The sequence below is a fragment of the Oncorhynchus masou genome, chromosome 24 (genome assembly GCF_036934945.1).
Source record: "Oncorhynchus masou masou isolate Uvic2021 chromosome 24, UVic_Omas_1.1, whole genome shotgun sequence".
Classification (NCBI taxonomy): domain Eukaryota; kingdom Metazoa; phylum Chordata; class Actinopteri; order Salmoniformes; family Salmonidae; genus Oncorhynchus; species Oncorhynchus masou.
Window position 1 is genome coordinate 49,394,837 of NC_088235.1, and position 17,167 is coordinate 49,412,003.

General features: G+C 43.4%; 2 protein-coding genes across 5 annotated transcripts; one reads left to right on the forward strand and one right to left on the reverse strand.

Annotated features, from left to right (window-relative positions):
• Positions 1-1,002: 1,002 nt before the first annotated feature.
• On the forward strand, positions 1,003-4,673 carry si:ch211-248a14.8 (uncharacterized). Of its 2 annotated transcripts, none has more exons than XM_064933106.1 (3): positions 1,003-1,271; positions 2,773-3,070; positions 3,200-4,673. In XM_064933106.1, exons 2-3 carry the CDS (start codon positions 2,812-2,814, stop codon positions 3,601-3,603), a joined length of 663 nt encoding a protein of 220 aa, XP_064789178.1. In that variant the 5' UTR covers positions 1,003-1,271; positions 2,773-2,811; the 3' UTR covers positions 3,604-4,673. The 2 variants fall into 2 exon arrangements, with proteins under 2 accessions (XP_064789178.1, XP_064789177.1); XM_064933105.1 differs by lacking the exon at positions 1,003-1,271 and adding an exon at positions 2,042-2,233.
• A 2,040-nt stretch (positions 4,674-6,713) lies between these two features.
• ecd (ecdysoneless homolog (Drosophila)) lies at positions 6,714-17,102 on the reverse strand. 3 transcript variants are annotated; one of them, XM_064934175.1, is made up of 14 exons: positions 16,966-17,102; positions 14,260-14,485; positions 14,029-14,146; positions 13,840-13,927; positions 13,490-13,668; positions 13,112-13,304; positions 12,649-12,777; positions 12,419-12,544; positions 11,839-11,924; positions 11,211-11,320; positions 10,678-10,897; positions 10,429-10,496; positions 7,452-7,642; positions 6,714-7,314 (listed from the first exon to the last, which is right to left on the reverse strand). In XM_064934175.1, the coding sequence occupies exons 2-14, from the start codon at positions 14,462-14,464 to the stop codon at positions 7,114-7,116; spliced, it is 1,914 nt and encodes a 637-aa protein (XP_064790247.1). In that variant the 5' UTR covers positions 14,465-14,485; positions 16,966-17,102; the 3' UTR covers positions 6,714-7,113. The 3 variants fall into 3 exon arrangements, with proteins under 3 accessions (XP_064790247.1, XP_064790248.1, XP_064790246.1); XM_064934176.1 differs by having other exon boundaries at positions 6,714-7,311; positions 16,961-17,102; XM_064934174.1 differs by having other exon boundaries at positions 16,961-17,102.
• Between the last annotated feature and the right edge of the window lie 65 nt (positions 17,103-17,167).

Sequence of the window (17,167 nt, forward strand, 5' to 3'; positions counted from 1 at the left end):
CCTGAGTTACACCAGGAATGCACAATCCCTCCATCAGTGCTCAGACTGTGTGCAATCGGCTGAGAGAGGCAGTACTGAGGGCTTGTAGGCCTGTTGTAAGGCAGGTCCTCACCAGACATCACCGGCAACAATGTTTTCTATGGGCACAAACCCACCGTCACTGGACCAGACAAGAGTGGCAAAAAGTGCTCTTCACTGACGAGTCGTGGTTTTGTCTCACCAGGGGTGATAGTCGGATTTGCGTTTATCGTCGAAGGAATGAGCGTTAGGCCGAGGCCTGTACTCTGGAGAGGGATCGAATTGGAGGTGGAGGATCCGTCATGGTCTGGGGCGGTGTGTCACAGTATCATTGGACTGAGCTTGTTGTCAATGCAGGCAATCTCAACGCTGTGTGTTACAGAGAAGACAACTTCCTCCCTCATGTGGTACCCTTCCTGCAGGCTCATCCTGACATGACCCTCCAGCATGACAATGCCACCGGGAATGTCAATGTTTTGCCATGGCCAGCGAAGAGCCCGGATCTAAATCCCATTGAGCACGTCTGGGACCTGTTGGATCGGAGGGTGAGGGCTAGGGCTATTCCCCCTAGAAATGTCCGGGAACTTGCAGGTGCCTTGGTGGAAGTGTGGGGTAACATCTCAAAGCAAGAACTGGCACATCTGGTGCAATCCATGAGGAGGAGATGCACTGCAGAACTTAATGCAGCTGGTGGCCACACTAGATACTACTGTTACTTTTGATTTTGACCCTCCTTTGTTCAGGGACACTTTATTCCATTTCTGTTAGTCACATGTCCGTGGAACTTGTTCAGTTTCTGTCTCAGTTGTTGAAACTTATGGTCATACAAATATTTACACATGTTACGTTTGCTGAACATAAACACAGTTGACAGTGAGAGGACATTTCTTTTTCTGCTGAGTTTATAACAGGTGAGGTTAAAGTCCATCTAGATGTCAATAACTGTGTGCTTAGAGTTCGTGAAGGCTCACATGGAAAATGCATTCCGCTCAGGTCATTGGCCATCAGGCGCTCAATACTGAGAACATAGACAGGGAACTCTTTTAAAACTGTTTGATAAGGAACATGCATCTGTGGTCAATATAACCACATCAACCTGTTTCATCCGTGGATATTAGTTGGAGAGGAGAAGGAGACGAGGGACATACATTTTTCTTATTTATTTATTTATTATTAGTTTTGTCTGAGTAAATATAGGGTATAGTCCACTTGAAGAGTTTGGGAACTCTGTTTTAAATTACTAAAATGTCAAGGTAATTGTTTTACATACAGATCTCATATTACTGTATTGAATTATAATTTGTTATATATTTGTCACAAATGTATCATTTATGTAGTTCTTTATTAAAAATGTAGTTATGTTACATTTGACAGTGTAAAACCTAGCAGTACTACTTATTTATCTGAGAGTAAGGCAGATATAGCAAAAATAACAACGCCATGTCATTAGATGATAACACATAACAACCCCATGTCATTAGATGATAACACATAACAACCCCATGTCATTAAACACCAAGCTCTTTCATAATTTCTTTAAAACATTTCAAGCTAATTTCAGAAAATGTATTTATGGCGTTTTGGAATGCATCGTTTTGTCATAGTGTTTTGTCAGTTACAAAGACAGAAAGCCCAAGATAATGGTGAAGTAAATTAATAAAGAAATAAAGATGTTAATGTGATTTATGTCATGGAAGTGATTGGTGGCGCCCATTTGTTAGGGAGTGGAGGAACGGGCAGTAGAGGGGTTGATTAGAGGCAGTTGGAATATGAGGATGGACCCCAGGGATACCTACCCTACTACCAGGGGCTGTCTCCGGACAGAATGGTATTCACATGTTTTCTATAATAGTAGATAATAGATTAATAGTACTTAATTGTAGACACGTGAGATATATGCCGTTCATTGCAGTGCATTCCAATTCATTTAAATGTTTCTATCAATAGTCTCCTGAAGGACACTCTTCCTGTATTACTCTCTGCGCCATTGTGTTCCCTGAACAGTCCTTGGTGGATGAGATGGAAGAGGAGTGCTAGTATACTGAGGAGGTTTTTGCCTGATGTATGGAAGCCTCTAGTGCCATTACTCAGCTATGGTGCCACCCTATTGGTCATGGTGTTGTATGCCCTGGCAGATCGGCTCCGCAGCTTTGTTGCTGATATCTTCATTCCCCAGTACCACTACCAGTTTGCTGTACCAATCACATTTGTCCAGGTAGGGCACGGTTTGCTCAGGGTTACTATAAGAATAATCTGTGTCGGGTTTTGAGTTGTGGTGTTTGGATTTTGCATGAGCCATCAATGTTTCTAATCATCATTAGGCCTTTGCTAAGTGGTAACTTTTAGAAATAATAATGATCAGAATTATTGTAAAGTTATCTTCAGCCGGCTGGTGTGCGACTGTAACAAAACTGGTTTGACTTTGGATAGCCTATCTACGGGGCGAGTTAGGGACCGTCAATAAATTACACAATGTAAATGAGAAAATATTTTCATGTTGCAGACATTTTAGTTGTCTCATTAAATGCTTTCAATATTTGTAAAGGAATTTCTACAATCTGTAGTTGGTTTGAGATTAATAAAAGACGGACTATGACCACTTATTTACAACTCATAGTCAATTTTGACACTAGAATAAATGTTTGACTTATCGATGCCAAATAGGCCATTTTCAAAAGGAGAAGTTGGTTTTTAGGGGCAGTTGCTCTTTAAAATGGCTAATATTTGCCTGTGTTTATGGCATGTCTTTCCCAGGTGCTGGTGACTCTGCTATACTTGCTGCTCCTCCATGCCATGGGCCTGGCACCACTGAAGCCCTACTCTTTGTCTCTGGGTGAACGCCTGCTGGTGCCTTCTGTCTGTGGCAGTGCCCAAACTGTGCTGGGTGTGTGGGCAGAGGCCAGTGCCCACTCCGGCATGTACGCCCTCACCATGCGCCTGCTGCCCCTGCTCTGTGTGGGCTGGAGTCACGGCCTGCGGCTGGCAGTACCGCCATCAGTCCACCTAACAGGCCTTATCACGGTCATCACTTTCACCTCTGTCACTATCACAGGTAAATGCATTTACAGTGATTAGCTTGAGGGGAAAGTCAGTGGGGGAGGATTGTGGGAAATCCTGGTGTCAAATGTTGGTGTCAATCATCAGTTGTGTCAGTACACTAACTTACCTCTTCTCCTTGCAGTGTCTCAGGGTCTCCCGTCAGTGGAGGTTCTGGAGTGTCTCTACGCCCCGCTGGCCCTCCTTCTCCACAGCCTTTCTCTGACCTGGCTGGCCAAGGTGGCTGAGACCGAGCACCGGCACCAGAGCAGCTCACATACCTCGCCTTTTGACCTGTACTTCACCCTGATGGTGAACCAGAGCCTGGTGCTTGGCTTCCTGTGCCTGCTGCACCCAGAGGGCCCCCGGGCACTGGGCGAGGGTAGCTGGCACAGCCTGCTCTTCATGGGCTACCTGCTGGCAATACTGCTGCTGGGAGCTCTACAGCACCTCTTGGTGGACATGGCCGCTCTGACCTTCTCTCCGCTGGCTGCAGCGCTACTCCACACGGCACACGGATTAACAAGACCGTTGTACGGCCTGTTGTAGATGATCCAACATGGAGGAGGATGAAGTTGACTCTAGAGACAATTCAGAAGTCAGTTGCCTCCCTCAAATCAAATTGCATTTGTCACATACACATGGTTAGCAGATGTTAATGCGAGTGTCGCAAAATGCTTGTGCTTCTGGTTCCGACAGTGCAGTAATATCTAACAATTCCCCAACATCTACCTAATACACACAAATCTAAAAAGGGTTGAATGACAATATGTACATATGGATGAGCGATGGCTGACTGGCATAGGCAAGGTGCAATAGATGGTATAAAATACAGTATATACAGCTGAGGTGGGAGACTCTGTCCATAGGACAACAATCAGTCGTATATTGCACAAATCTGGCCTTTATGGAAGAGTGGCAAGAAAAAAGCCATTTCTTAAAGATATCCATAAAAAGTGTTGTTTAAAGTTTGCCACAAGCCACCTGGGAGACACACCAAACACGTGGAAGAAGGTGCTCTGGTCAGATGAAACCAAAATTGAACTTTTTTGCAACAATGCAAAACGTTATGTTTGGCGTAAAAGCAACACAGCTCATCACCCTGAACACACCATACCCACTGTCAAACATGGTGGTGGCAGCATCATGGTTTGGGCCTGCTTTTCTTCAGCAGGGACAGGGAAGATGGTTAAAATTGATGGGAAGATGGATGGAGCCAAATACAGGACCATTCTGGAAGAAAACCTGATGGAGTCTGCAAAAGACCTGAGACTGGGACGGAGATTTGTCTTCCAACAAGACAATGATCCAAAACATAAAGCAAAATCTACAATGGAATGGTTCAAAAATAAACATATCCAGGTGTTAGAATGGCCAAGTCAAAGTCCAGACCTGAATCCAATCGAGAATCTGTGGAAAGAACTGAAAACTGCTGTTCACAAACGCTCTCCATCCAACCTCACTGAGCTTGAGCTGTTTTGCAAGGAGGAATGGGAAAAAATTTCAGTTTCTCGATGTGCAAAACTGATAGAGACATACCCCAAGCGACTTACAGCTGTAATCGCAGCAAAAGGTGGCGCTACAAAGTATTAACTTAAGGGGGCTGAATAATTTTGCACGCCCAATTTTTCAGTTTTTGATTTGTTAAAAAAGTTTGAAATATCCAATAAATGTCGTTCCACTTCATGATTGTGTCCCACTTGTTGATTCTTCACAAAAAAATACAGTTTTATATCATTATGTTTGAAGCCTGAAATGTGGCAAAAGGTCGCAAAGTTCAAGGGGGCCGAATACTTTCGCAAGGCACTGTATATATGACATTACATATAAACATTATTAAAGTGGCATTGTTTAAAGTGACTAGTGATCCATTTGTAAAAGTGGCCAGTGATTGGGTCTCCATGTAGGCAGCAGCCTCTCCGAGTTAGTAATTGCTGTTAAGCAGTCTGATGGCCTTGAGATAGAAGCTGTTTTTCAGTCTCAGTCCCAGCTTTGATGCACCTGTACTGACCTCACCTTCTGGGTGGTAGTGGTGTGAACAGACAGTGGCTCGGGTGGTTATTGTCCTTGATCTTTTTTGCCTTCCTGTGACATCGGGTGCTATAGTTGTCATGGAGGGCAGGTAGTTTGCCCCCGGTGAGGGTGGAGCAGTTGCTGTACCAGGCTGTGATACAGCCTGACTGGATGCTCTCGATTGTGGATCTGTAAAAGTTAATGGTTAAAGGGAGGATTTGGTAAGGATAATCTTTTCCTAGATCTGTCTATATGGTCAACTTCTACCAGTAGAAGGATAGTTGTACTACAGTGCAGTATTATTCACTCTCTGTAGTACAAAGTCTTCAACTCCCCAGGTGCAGCGCTTTAATTACCAGCACTGTGTTCCTTCTTATCCTGTATATCATACTTACTACTGAACCTATATAAAATGGTTTGAAAAGGCACTAAATATGTAGGGAAACTGGATAAAATCTTTGCACTGGATTATCAACCATACAAAAATGATCCGAATGTGACTGGGAATATGTCATAAGGCTGCTACTTTAGAGTGGTGTAATTGATAAACTAAATGATAAGCATAACATTTCAAGTGTTAACCGATAAAGATAGTCTACCTCAAGGTTTTTCAAATCCCCACATGCAACAAAAGTTAACAGTAGCTAGGTTTCCATCCAATCATGTGAATATATGCATAAAGAACCTACTTGTTGGGGATAATATAACATATGCCATTTAGCAGACACTTTTAGCCGAAGCAACTTAATCATGCGTGTATAGGTTTTACATATGGACGGTCACGGGAATCAAACCCAGTACCCTGGCGTTACAAGCACCATGCACTACCAACTGAGCTACAAAAGACCGATGATAAAAAGCAAGCACATGACCATCAAATTACTAGAATAATCTTGAACTTTATAAGGTAAATGTCAGCCATTTCGGTCTGGGAGTTGGTCAACCATGGTTTGCCAGTGCTATAAGACAGTGTAAAATAATGCATTTGAAGAATGTATATGCACTGTATGTTTGTTAGCCATCCAAATTTAGAGGCATGATTCCATGCATTTTTCCAACTGCCAATATTCAATTCAAACAACGCAGTCAAGCCACAGACTTACAATACACTGGCTGAAATCAGTTGATAGGACTTTTGTAAATTCATGTAGATGTACCGAATAAATAAATCAGTTCAATGTGCATTTTCTACTCTACCCATTGTCACAAAAAAACTGTTGCATTAAATAGTAACAGTTAATAGTAAAACACTAGCTAATATCTCACATTATTTGTCAAATAGAATATCTATTGGAAAGCCACAGCAAACTCATCACCGTGCACTTACCCACCCTGTGATTTTTATAACATATTTCATCTTTAACCTAATAAAATGCTACGTTTCCGAGTAGTAGTGAGACGACCACACAACATATCTTCGTGTGACTCCAGGTTTACGTTATTAAATCATTATTTGTGCATAAAGGTATTTCCATCACCATTTTCCACATAATTAATGTTACTGACAAAAACCTCACCTTGTCAATAAATATTTTGTTGACATTTGGAAAGACCTGTCCTGAATTTTTTTATCCGACATGTGCATTTGTTAATATTTAATAACAATAATTCCAATAAAGGCACAGGGTAAGTGAGGAAAAGTGTGGTTTCAAGGCAGTGAAAAAATCATTTTACTTAATTTAGAAAATAGTTACACATTTTGTCCCCCAAAAGTAATGGATTTATTATTTGACTATTTCATGTATTATAAGTGCTGTAAAAAAAAGAAAACACATTTAAGACAGTCAGAATCAGATTAACATATCCAACAGGGATACAAGGGTCTCTGTTAGAATCAAAGTTTTAGGGTTACAGTTAACTTTTAGATCTTGCCATTCTGTATGCAAACATGATCCAGTTGTCAAACCCCTATCCTGATGATCAATATGATTCTGGCCCAGTGTTCTCTGAGCCAGGAGTTTAAAGTCCTGTGCATCCTGGCTGTGCAGACAGTAAGATATGGGCACTAGGTCATAATGAAAGGTCAGTTTTGGGGGGAGCAGGTGTTCATGAACGGTCAGTATTGGGGGGCAGGTGGATGCCAAGACTGTGCAGCAGGTTAGAGGCAGGCCCAGCCAGCCCAGCCTGGGAGCTCAGAGACTCCAGGAGGTTAGTGACCAGGTTAAGGTCTATGTTCAGGGGCTGGATCTCCTCTTCATCCTCACCCAGTAGATTCTCCTGGCCGGGGCCTGCTTTACTGGTGTCCTGCTTGAACCATAGAATAAAATTATTATTTAACATATTTCTATTCAACTAATTCAACTCATGCAGCCGCTCTTAAATAACTCTTTACAGAATTTGCACACAGCCACAAGAAGTAATAAATATCCACAACTCGGACTTGCCTGCTGGTTGAAGCTCTGTCCGATGTTCGTGCCCATAAGCTCATGGTCCATCTCATCCATGTACTTTCTAAGATCTTCCAAAGCTTCTGGTCCTACTCCTAGCGGTCCAGTAGGACCCTTCACTCTATCATCATCATCATCATCATCATCGTCATCTAGGTCGTCTGAGTCCAACTCCTCAGCCTTAGCCCCTGAAATATTTACATAGCAGATAGTTGAAAAGTACAGACTAGACAGGTCCCAACATTATGCAGCAGGTTAATCAATAACTAGGGTAAAGGCCGGGCCTGTCTTTTTTTAATCCATAACTAGGGTAAGTGCAGGGCTCGGGTATCACTAACATTTTGAAGCAAAACCATTTGCACATATGCTTGTACTGCACAGCAGAGTATATCAAATAAAATGTTATTAGTCACCACATATTTAGCCGTTATTGCGGATGTAGCAAAAAGCTTCTGTTTCTAGCTCCAACAGTGCAGTAGCATCTAACAATTCACACAAATATAAAATAATGGAATTAAGAAACAAATATTAGGATGAGCAATATCAGAGTGGCTTTGACTAAAATACAGTACATACACATGAGATGAGTAAAGCAGTATGTAAACATTAAAGTTGACAGTGATTCCATGTCTTTGTATAAATGGCAGCAGCCCTTAAAGTGCAGGGTTGAGTAGCGGCTTGTGACAGCAATTTAACAGTTTGAAGGCCTTGATAGAAGCTGTTTCTCAGTCTCTTGGTCCCAGCTTGATGCATCTGGGGCGGCAGGTAGCCTAGTGGTTAGAGCCAGTAACCAAAAGGTTGCTGGATCGAATCACCGAGCTGATAAGGTAAAAACCTGTCCTGCCCCTGAACAAGGCAGTTATCCAACAGTTCCTAGGCAGTCATTGTAAATAAGAATTTGTTCTTAACCGACTTACCTAGTTAAAGTTAATATATATATATTTTATCTTAAACTGTACTGACCTCGCCTTCTGAATGACAGCCCGTGGCTCGGATGGTTGATGTACATGATCTTTTTGGCCTTCCTGTGACATTGGGTACTGTACGTGGCCTGGAGGGCATAAAGTGTGCCCACGGTGATGCGTTTGGTAGACAACAAGATTGCAGGAAGTGCAGTTGCCATACCAGGCTGTGATACAGCCCAGCATCGAGCACAATGGGACAAGGACAAACCCTTCCCTAACCCGGATGATGTTGGGCCAATTGTGCGCCGCTTCATGGGTCTATTTACTTATCCGTTATTTTACCAGGTAAGTTGACTGAGAACATGTTCTCATTTACAGCAACGACCTGGGGAATAGTTACAGGGTAGAGGGGGATGAATGAGCCAATCGTAAACTGGAAATTATTAGGTGACCATGATGGTTTGAGGGCCATTTCAGAGTGGGAATTTAGCTAGGACACCAGGGTTAACACCCCTACTCGTACGATAAGTGCCATGGAATCTTTAATGACCTCAGAGTCAGGACACCTGTTTAACATCCCGTCCGAAAGACAGCACCCTACACAGGGCAGTGTCCCATTTTTTTTAAGACCAGAGGAAAGAGTGCCTCCTACTGGCCCTCCAACACTTCCAGCAGCATCTGGTCTCCCATCCAGGGATTGACCAGGACCAACCCTGCTTAGCGGCCAGCTGCGATAAAGCTCGGGATCTAACACGGATCTGTAGTGACGCCTCTAGCACTGTGATGCAGTGCCTTAGACGGCTGCGCCACTAGGGAGTCACTCAACTGTGCATCTGTAAAAGTTGAGTCTTAGGAGGCTATAGAAAATTGGTTTGGCCCCTGAGATTGAAGAAGCACTGCTGCGACATGGATAGGGGCTTGCTCCCTCGGCTGTTTCCTGAAGTCCACGTTCAGCTCCATCGTTTTGTTGACATTGAGGTGGCCTCGTCCATTGCTGGTAATCAGGCCTACTACTGTAGTGTAGTCTGCAAACTTGATTGAGTTGGAGGCGTGCATGGCCATGCAGTTAACGGGTGAACAAGGAGTACAGAAGGGGGCTGAGCACACACACCCTTGTGGGGCCCGTGTGTTGAGGATCAGCGAAGTGGAGGTGTTGTTTCCTACCTTCGCCACCTGGGGGCGGCCCGTCAGGAAGTCCAGGACCTAGTTGCACAGTGCGTGTTTCAGACCCAGGGCCCCAAGCTTAATAATGAGCTTGGAAGGTACTATGGTGTTGAAGGCTGAGCTATAGTCAATGAACAGCATTCTTACGTAGGTATTCCGCTTGTCCAGATGAGGGCAATGTGATTGCATCATCTGTGGAAGGGATATGATCCTTAACTAGCCTCATGATCACAGAAGTGAGTGCTACAGGGTGATAGTCATTTTATTTATTTATTTAACTAGGCAAGTCAGTTCAGAACAAATTCTTATTTTCAATGATGGCCTAGGAACAGTGAGTTAACTGCCTGTTCAGGGGCAGAAAGACAGATTTGTACCTTGTCAGCTAGGGGATTTGAACTTGCAACCTTCCGGTTACTAGTCCAACGCTCTAACCACTAGGCTACCCTGCCGCCCCAGGGTAATTTAGTTAAATTACCTTTTCTTTCTTGTGTAAAGAAACAATGCTGGACAGCTTGAAGCAAGTGGCAACAGCAGACTGGGATAGGGAGAGATTGAATATGTCCATAAACACTCCAGCCAGCTGGTCTGCGCCGAGGACGCAGCTGGGGATGCCGCCTGGGCCAGTAGCCTTGCGGGGGGTTAACACACTTACCATGCTCGTCTTACTCACATCGGCCACAGGGAACAAGAGCCCACAGTCCTTGGGAGCAGGCCGCGTTGGTGGCACTGTAATCCTCAACGCGGGTGAAGGGGTTAAGCTTGTCCGGGAACAAGACAGTGTTTAAAGCCAGCTCTGGCTTTAAACTCATACCTGCGCAGGGCTCTAATGCAGGCCACCATCTTCAAGCAAGTTCTACTGTGACATATGGGAGTTAATAAAAAGTAGCCCTTATTCAACTACATACCCAGTAGTCTGTCCAGTGCACCAGCCATGGATTCTGGATCAAACCTGAACGGCTCATTTGAATGGGACCTATAATAAACAAAATCAAATTACACATATACACACCTGAATACCCATTACAGTCAGCTAGCGTACATTAACGTTCTATACCGTATTATTGCATGGGAACGTGGGAAGCATTACGTGGGAAGCTAACTGCTAAGTAGAATAGTGTGGACAGACAGTGAATGAGCCACTCAGTCAGTCTAACCAGGGTAGTTCGGCCCCCTCGTGTGAAGACATGGCGTTGATGAAGTTCTTCATGCCCTGGGTTACAGCCACCAGGCTGTAGCTGCCCTCCTCGTCCCCTTTGTCACTCCCTCCCCCCTGCATATGTTTGGTTGGGCTGGGCTCAGAGCCACCCAACCCCACTCCACTCCCCTCCAACAGATGCTCCAGCTCCTGGGCTGAAATATCCAGCCAACCTTCACCTGGACATGGGGGGGGGGGATAAGAGAAAAAAAACTGTTGTCATCAAACTTGATAAGCTCATTCTAGCTTATCTTTATGGAAACAGCTTCTTTGTTCTGTTTACTACATGGGTATGTTCACTACAGGCTGATCCCTTCCCCTAATCAGCAGTCCTAACGACTGTGATTTTATCTAACATGAAAGCCAGCATGCTACTTTGTGGTGTGAACATATCAGTTCAGTGAATGAAATATAATAAAAGTAACTTCACGCAATGCGCCTATGCTGGTACAAAACTGACTATTGTACTATAAAGTGAGGTGCTGTACTCACTATCCTCTGGGGGTAGATGGGCCTCCTGTTTACTCAGCTCATCCAGGTTGTAGGGAGCACAGCTCTGTAATAGCTGAAGAACCTCCTCAGCTGGGGCCCTGCCACCTGAGCTACAAACACACAGGATAGTGTATTCAGTGTCTTCCCTATATGCATTTAGCAGTGATGCACTGCTAAAGCATTTTCAGTGTAAACTTTAATGACTAAAAACAGATAGAAAAGCTAATGGAGCAATACATTTTTCAATAAGATCCTCTTTAAGAATTAACAAAGCACCAAAATAAAAACTAGACAGTCGGGGAGAATATGAAATTCCCAAAATGTCATGGAGTCCATATTGATGTAGTCATGTTTGAGTCACTCAGATTGCTTATGCCATGTCAAAATGCACATAATTGTTAGGAAATTAGCTTTACAACTGAAAATTCTCAGCGCCATGACGAAATGTAGAATTGCAAGAATTTGTGTTTGAAACTGCACTTTTTGTCTCTCTGCCCCATGGTAAAATTGCACGAAATTAGCTTTAACAGTTAAATTTGTCTCTGCAGCTAAGAGGGCCTGTAAAACCATGGCATTGAAAATACCACACGAGTACCTACACACACACACACAAGCTGAGAGCACTCACCTGTGTGTTGGGGTGATTGACTGCTTAAAGAAGTTCTCTGCTGAGGTCATCAGTTTTCTGTAATGTGCAGAGCCCTCCAGCTCTGCCTGCCACAGACAATAATGTCACCAAAAGGTATAACACTATGAATCACTGACAATTGCAATGCTAATAGTACAACACTGCTATCCTCACTGAAACGCGAAATAGAGGATTCAAGAGCTTCTCCCCCCCTCTTACTGGTTAACTAGCAACAGAGATTAACAGTCTCACAATCTAAACAATTCTGAAATAATGATTTACTTTTGTTCGCAAGATTGGTAATCTTTTTTTCTCTTACTAACCAATACTAGAAAAATTGAAACTCTTGAACGTGTAATCTGTTCACTGGGTTAACGATCAGTTGAAGCAGTTGTACATGCTGTCAAGATTACAGCGGTTTAATAACTCAAGTTCATTGGTACAAAACCGATGAGCTAGTGTCTGCTAAATGTTATATCATATAAAATAAATATTACATAAAAATGTGACATATATACACATACACCAGATATATGTAAGCCTTGAGCCAATCACCCTTTCTGGCAGAGTAATGACTCACTCTGAAATAATCATTCTTCTTCAGACTGTTCAGAAATCCTTTCCACAAGGGGTTACAGCTGATGGGAGCATCAGGCACCGATGATGGCTGTCTGCATTTGGAGCACAGGATTTCAAAGCCATGGGCCTGGGAAGGTCAGAGACAAGAATAACTAAGATCTACACAATAAATAATTTTCCCAAGTAGTCGAAGAAATATCAATATTGTTAGTGGGTGGGGGGTGAGCTCACCAGTTTCATGCCCAGCTCGTGGGCACGGTACTGGGGGTGGGACCGGGCAGGCAGGGTGAACCCACTCCTCCGGTCGGGGGTGAAATGCTGCTGCTGCATTTGGGCGTACAGGCAACGGGTGAATGTCACCTGGAAAGACATAGGCAACATCTAAATACAGCACTAATATACCAAAACTACACTGCATAACACACAATAGAGTCGTGTTGTAATGATACCAATACCACGATACCAGGAAGTAAAGGAACAAAAACAGCCTTGTGTTTCCAACCAGAGTCACATTGGTATATTTCGCAAGCAATGGCACATCATATTTTACAAAAGCAGGTTTTAAAGGACCATAGAGTTTTGGCTGTGTAGTAGTCTTTTTTTGCCAAGGAGAATCTGGTATCTCAATATTGGTATCATGACAACACTAAAATGCATACACCGATCAACAAGTAAAAAGGCAACTTATGTGTACCGAGGTTAGGACTCGTGTGTCGGCGGGAAAGGTCCGGAACGTCCGACAGGCCTGTAGATCTACTGGATCTCTCAGGTAGAAAGCTGACACTGCCGGGGCAACCAGGTCTGGTCGCTGTGCCAACACTGTAGCGATGCCCGCAGGCAGGAAGCAGTGAGCATGGTGAAGGTTTGCCTGGATCTTCTCTGGATATCTGTGAAGCCAGATACACCCACTCACGGTCATTATGACAGTAGGCTTGAATGTGTGGCTAGACATACACAAATCTATATACCCTTAAATATGCATTTCTGAGCAATCATAACGCCAAAAACTACCGTCAAACAGATACCTTACAATCCCTTCAAGTCATAGCGTTGTTTCTGCTGCTTCACTCACCCCGCCAGTCTTTTCCCCAGGGCAGTGCGGATCTTGGGGCTTGCGAGACAGGCCTGTGTGTGGGATGACAGCAGTGCCAGAGCCTGGGTCACACTGGGCACTGCATCTCTGGGCAGGCCAACATCACCAGAGCGGGAGGGACAAGGCAGGATGTACAGCTCACCTCTGTGGAGGAACACCTAGCAGACCAGAACCAGAGAAACACACAGATTGAAAGAGACCTACAGAGAGAGAGAGACCAGAGTGAGCGAGATCTGATATGTACCTCCAGAGACAACAAACAAAGGGATAGTCAGGTATGTGAAGCGATGTACAGAGAGTGATAAACAGATCGTAGTCAGAGATCTTACTCTGTTTTCACTGCTCTCTGGATTCAACCACTTTGGAAGATAGTCTGCTGCTTCAATTAGAAGGAACTCCCCATCATTGTCCTCTAACCTGTATCAAGTTAAAGTAAATATCAGTAGGAAAGAACACAAAAGAAGAATTGAAACCAACTGGAAGTATTACAGGACGTTGCAGACTGTGTTCCACTCTACCTGGCAGCAAGTTCAGGGAAGGCTTGTGTGATTTGGAGGAGGAGGTATACGATGAACCACTCATCTTCCACACTGTCCCCAAACACAGTGCTACCTCCAATGTGTGCAGGAACTCCCCCTGCAGGTACAATCAAGACACCACCCTTCAATCAGTCAAAGGTTGAAATGAATTTTTACAATATATAACAAATACTTAAAACATTTGTATCCAGATCAGGACAAGTACCGTACCTTTCTCAGTGTGGTACTTGAGGTTGAATGGCTGCTGTTGCCAGATATGCTGCATAAGGAGAGGTGCAACCTTGGCCAAAATCTCCTCCACTAGGTGTTGCAGACATAGTTCGTCAGCCTGTGTGTCTGAGAGGTTTGGCTGAACCAAGAAGAGATCGTACTGGACCATGTCCTCTTGCATGGCTGTTCTCCTAATTAGGTCCATAGTGGGGATGGTTTGATGAACCTATGATATGAGCAATAACAAGAGAAGTGATGTTTCTTAACTTTGATATCAGCAGAGACTGTTGTAGGTCAGGACATTGACATACAGTGCACTCAGAAAGTAATCAGACCCCTTGACTTTCTCCACATTTTGTTACATTAGCCTTATTCTAAAATGTATAAAATACATTTTCCCCTCATCAATCTACACACAATATCACATAATGACAAAGAGTAAACAGGTTTAGAATTTTTGCAAATTTATAAAAAACTGAAATACCTTCTTTACATAAGTATTTAGACCCTTTGCTATGAGACTCGAAATTTAGCTTTAGTTGGATCCTTTTTCCATTGACCAACCTTGAGATGGTCTATACAACTTCATAATAAAAAATGACAATAATGAACCTTTATTTAAGTAGGCAAGTCAGTTAAGAACAAATTCTTATTTACAATGACTGCCTACCCCGGCCAAACCCGGTCGGCTCTGGGTAAATTGTGTGCCGCCCTATGGGACTCCCAATCACAGCCAGATGAGATACAGCCTGGATTCGAACTAGGGACTGCAGCGACGCACTGAGACGCAGTGCCTTAGACCACTGCATCACTCAGGTGTCCACCTGTGGTAAATTTAGTTGACTGGACATGATTTGCAAAGGCACAAACACACCTGTGGGACCTTGTATAGACAGTTGACACTGCATGTCACAGCAAAAACCAAGCCATGAGGTTGAAGTAATTGTCTGTGAGAGCTCCGAGATAAGATTGTGCCGAGGCACAGATCTAGAGAAGGGTTCCAAAAAAATATCTACAGCATTTAAGGTCCCCAAGAACACAAGAACACAGTGGCATCCATTCTTAAATGGAAGTAGTTTGCAACCACCAAGACCCTTCCTAGAGCTGGCCGCCAGGCCAAACTGAGCAACCAGGGGGAAAAGGGTCTTGGTCAGGTAGGTGACCAAGAACCTGACAGAGCTCCTCTGTGGAAGTAGTTGTCCTTCTGGAAGGTTCTCCCATCTACAGCACTCCACCAATCAGGCCTGATGGTAGAGTGGCCAGACAGAAGCCACTCATCAGGAAAAGGCACGCCAGCCCGTTTGGAGTTTGCAAAAAGGAACCTATAAGACGTTCAAACCATAGAACAAGAAATTATGCTCTGATGAAACCAATATTTAACTTGTCGGCCAGAATGCCATAATCAAGTCTTGAGGAGACCTGGCACCATCATGAAGCATGGTTGTGGCAGCCTCATGCTGTGGGGATGCAAAGTAAAGAGAGATCCTTGATGAAAAGTGCATTCAAGACCTGGCCCAGCACGGTCACCGAATACAACAGGTGTTACAGTGAAATGCTTACTTATAGGCTCCAACCAATAGTGAAAAAAAGGTATTGGGGGAACAATATGGAAGTAAAGAATACAACAGTAAAAAGACAGTGAAAAATAACAGTAGTGAGGCTATATACAGTAGCGAGGCTATATACAGTAGCGAGGCTACATACAGACACCGGTTAGTCAGGCTGATTGAGGTAGTATGTACATATGGTTAAAATGACTATGCATATGATGAACAGAGAGTAGCGTAAGAGAGGGGTTGGGGGTGCACACAATGCAAATAGTCTGGGTATCCATTTGATTACCTGTTCAGGTGTCTTATGGCTTGGGGGTAAAAACTATTGAGAAGCCTTTTTGTCCTAGACATGGCACTCCAGTACCGACTTGAACCCCCTGTGCAGCAAAGCTTCCCATCCAACCTGACAGAATCTTCAGCGAAGAATGGCAGAAACTCCCCGAATACAGGTGTGCCAAGTTTATAGCGTCATTCCCAAGAAGACTCAAGGCTGTAATCGCTGCCAAACGTGCTTCAACAAAGTACTGAGTAAAGGGTATGAATAATTATGTGAACGTGATCAGTTTATTATTTTTGTGCAAACATTGTTTGTTTTTTTTAAGAAAAAAGGTTTTGCTTTTCCATTATGAGGTAGTGTGTAGATTAAGAAAAAACAATTTCATCCATTTTAGAGTAAAACTGTAACGTAACATGTGGACAAAGTCAAGTGGTATGAATACTTTTGAGTGCACTGTATGTACAATGACATTTGAATGATAATTCAATTAGTTATAGGAAAATAAACTACTTAGCTCGTCCTATATCGATTAATGTACTGATTCGCTAACGTTAGCGAACTGTTAAAGTAAACTCTAGGGTTCTAGTTTGGACATGCCTCTGGAGACCTTGCCATCGTGGAATTATGTAATTAGGCCAGCTAGCTAAATGTTTGTTTATGTAACTGCAATTGATCACATGCTATCTTGATCGCTCGACGTCTTCAATGTATAGGCCTAAACTACAAATTACAGGATATTTGCAAATTAAGTCATGACAATAAAAGTAAGCTAACTGGACTGATAGCTAGCTAGCTAACGCGATACCATACTAGTCAAAGTGTCTTTGCCATGATAAATTCACGTTAGTGACAGTTCTGAGAGCGGTATTACCTTGCCTTGTTTATTGTGTATCTGATGTAACGTTGGTCTTCAAGACGGAGTCCAATAAAATTACAATTAGTCTTAAAGCTCTGTCGTTCTCATGCTGTTTTTAAGACAGTTTTTGTCCTACCATTAATACATCTCGGCTATAAAACTAGTTTTACTATGGTTCCTATATGAAACGGATTTATCTCAGAAATAATTATTTACTGCTAT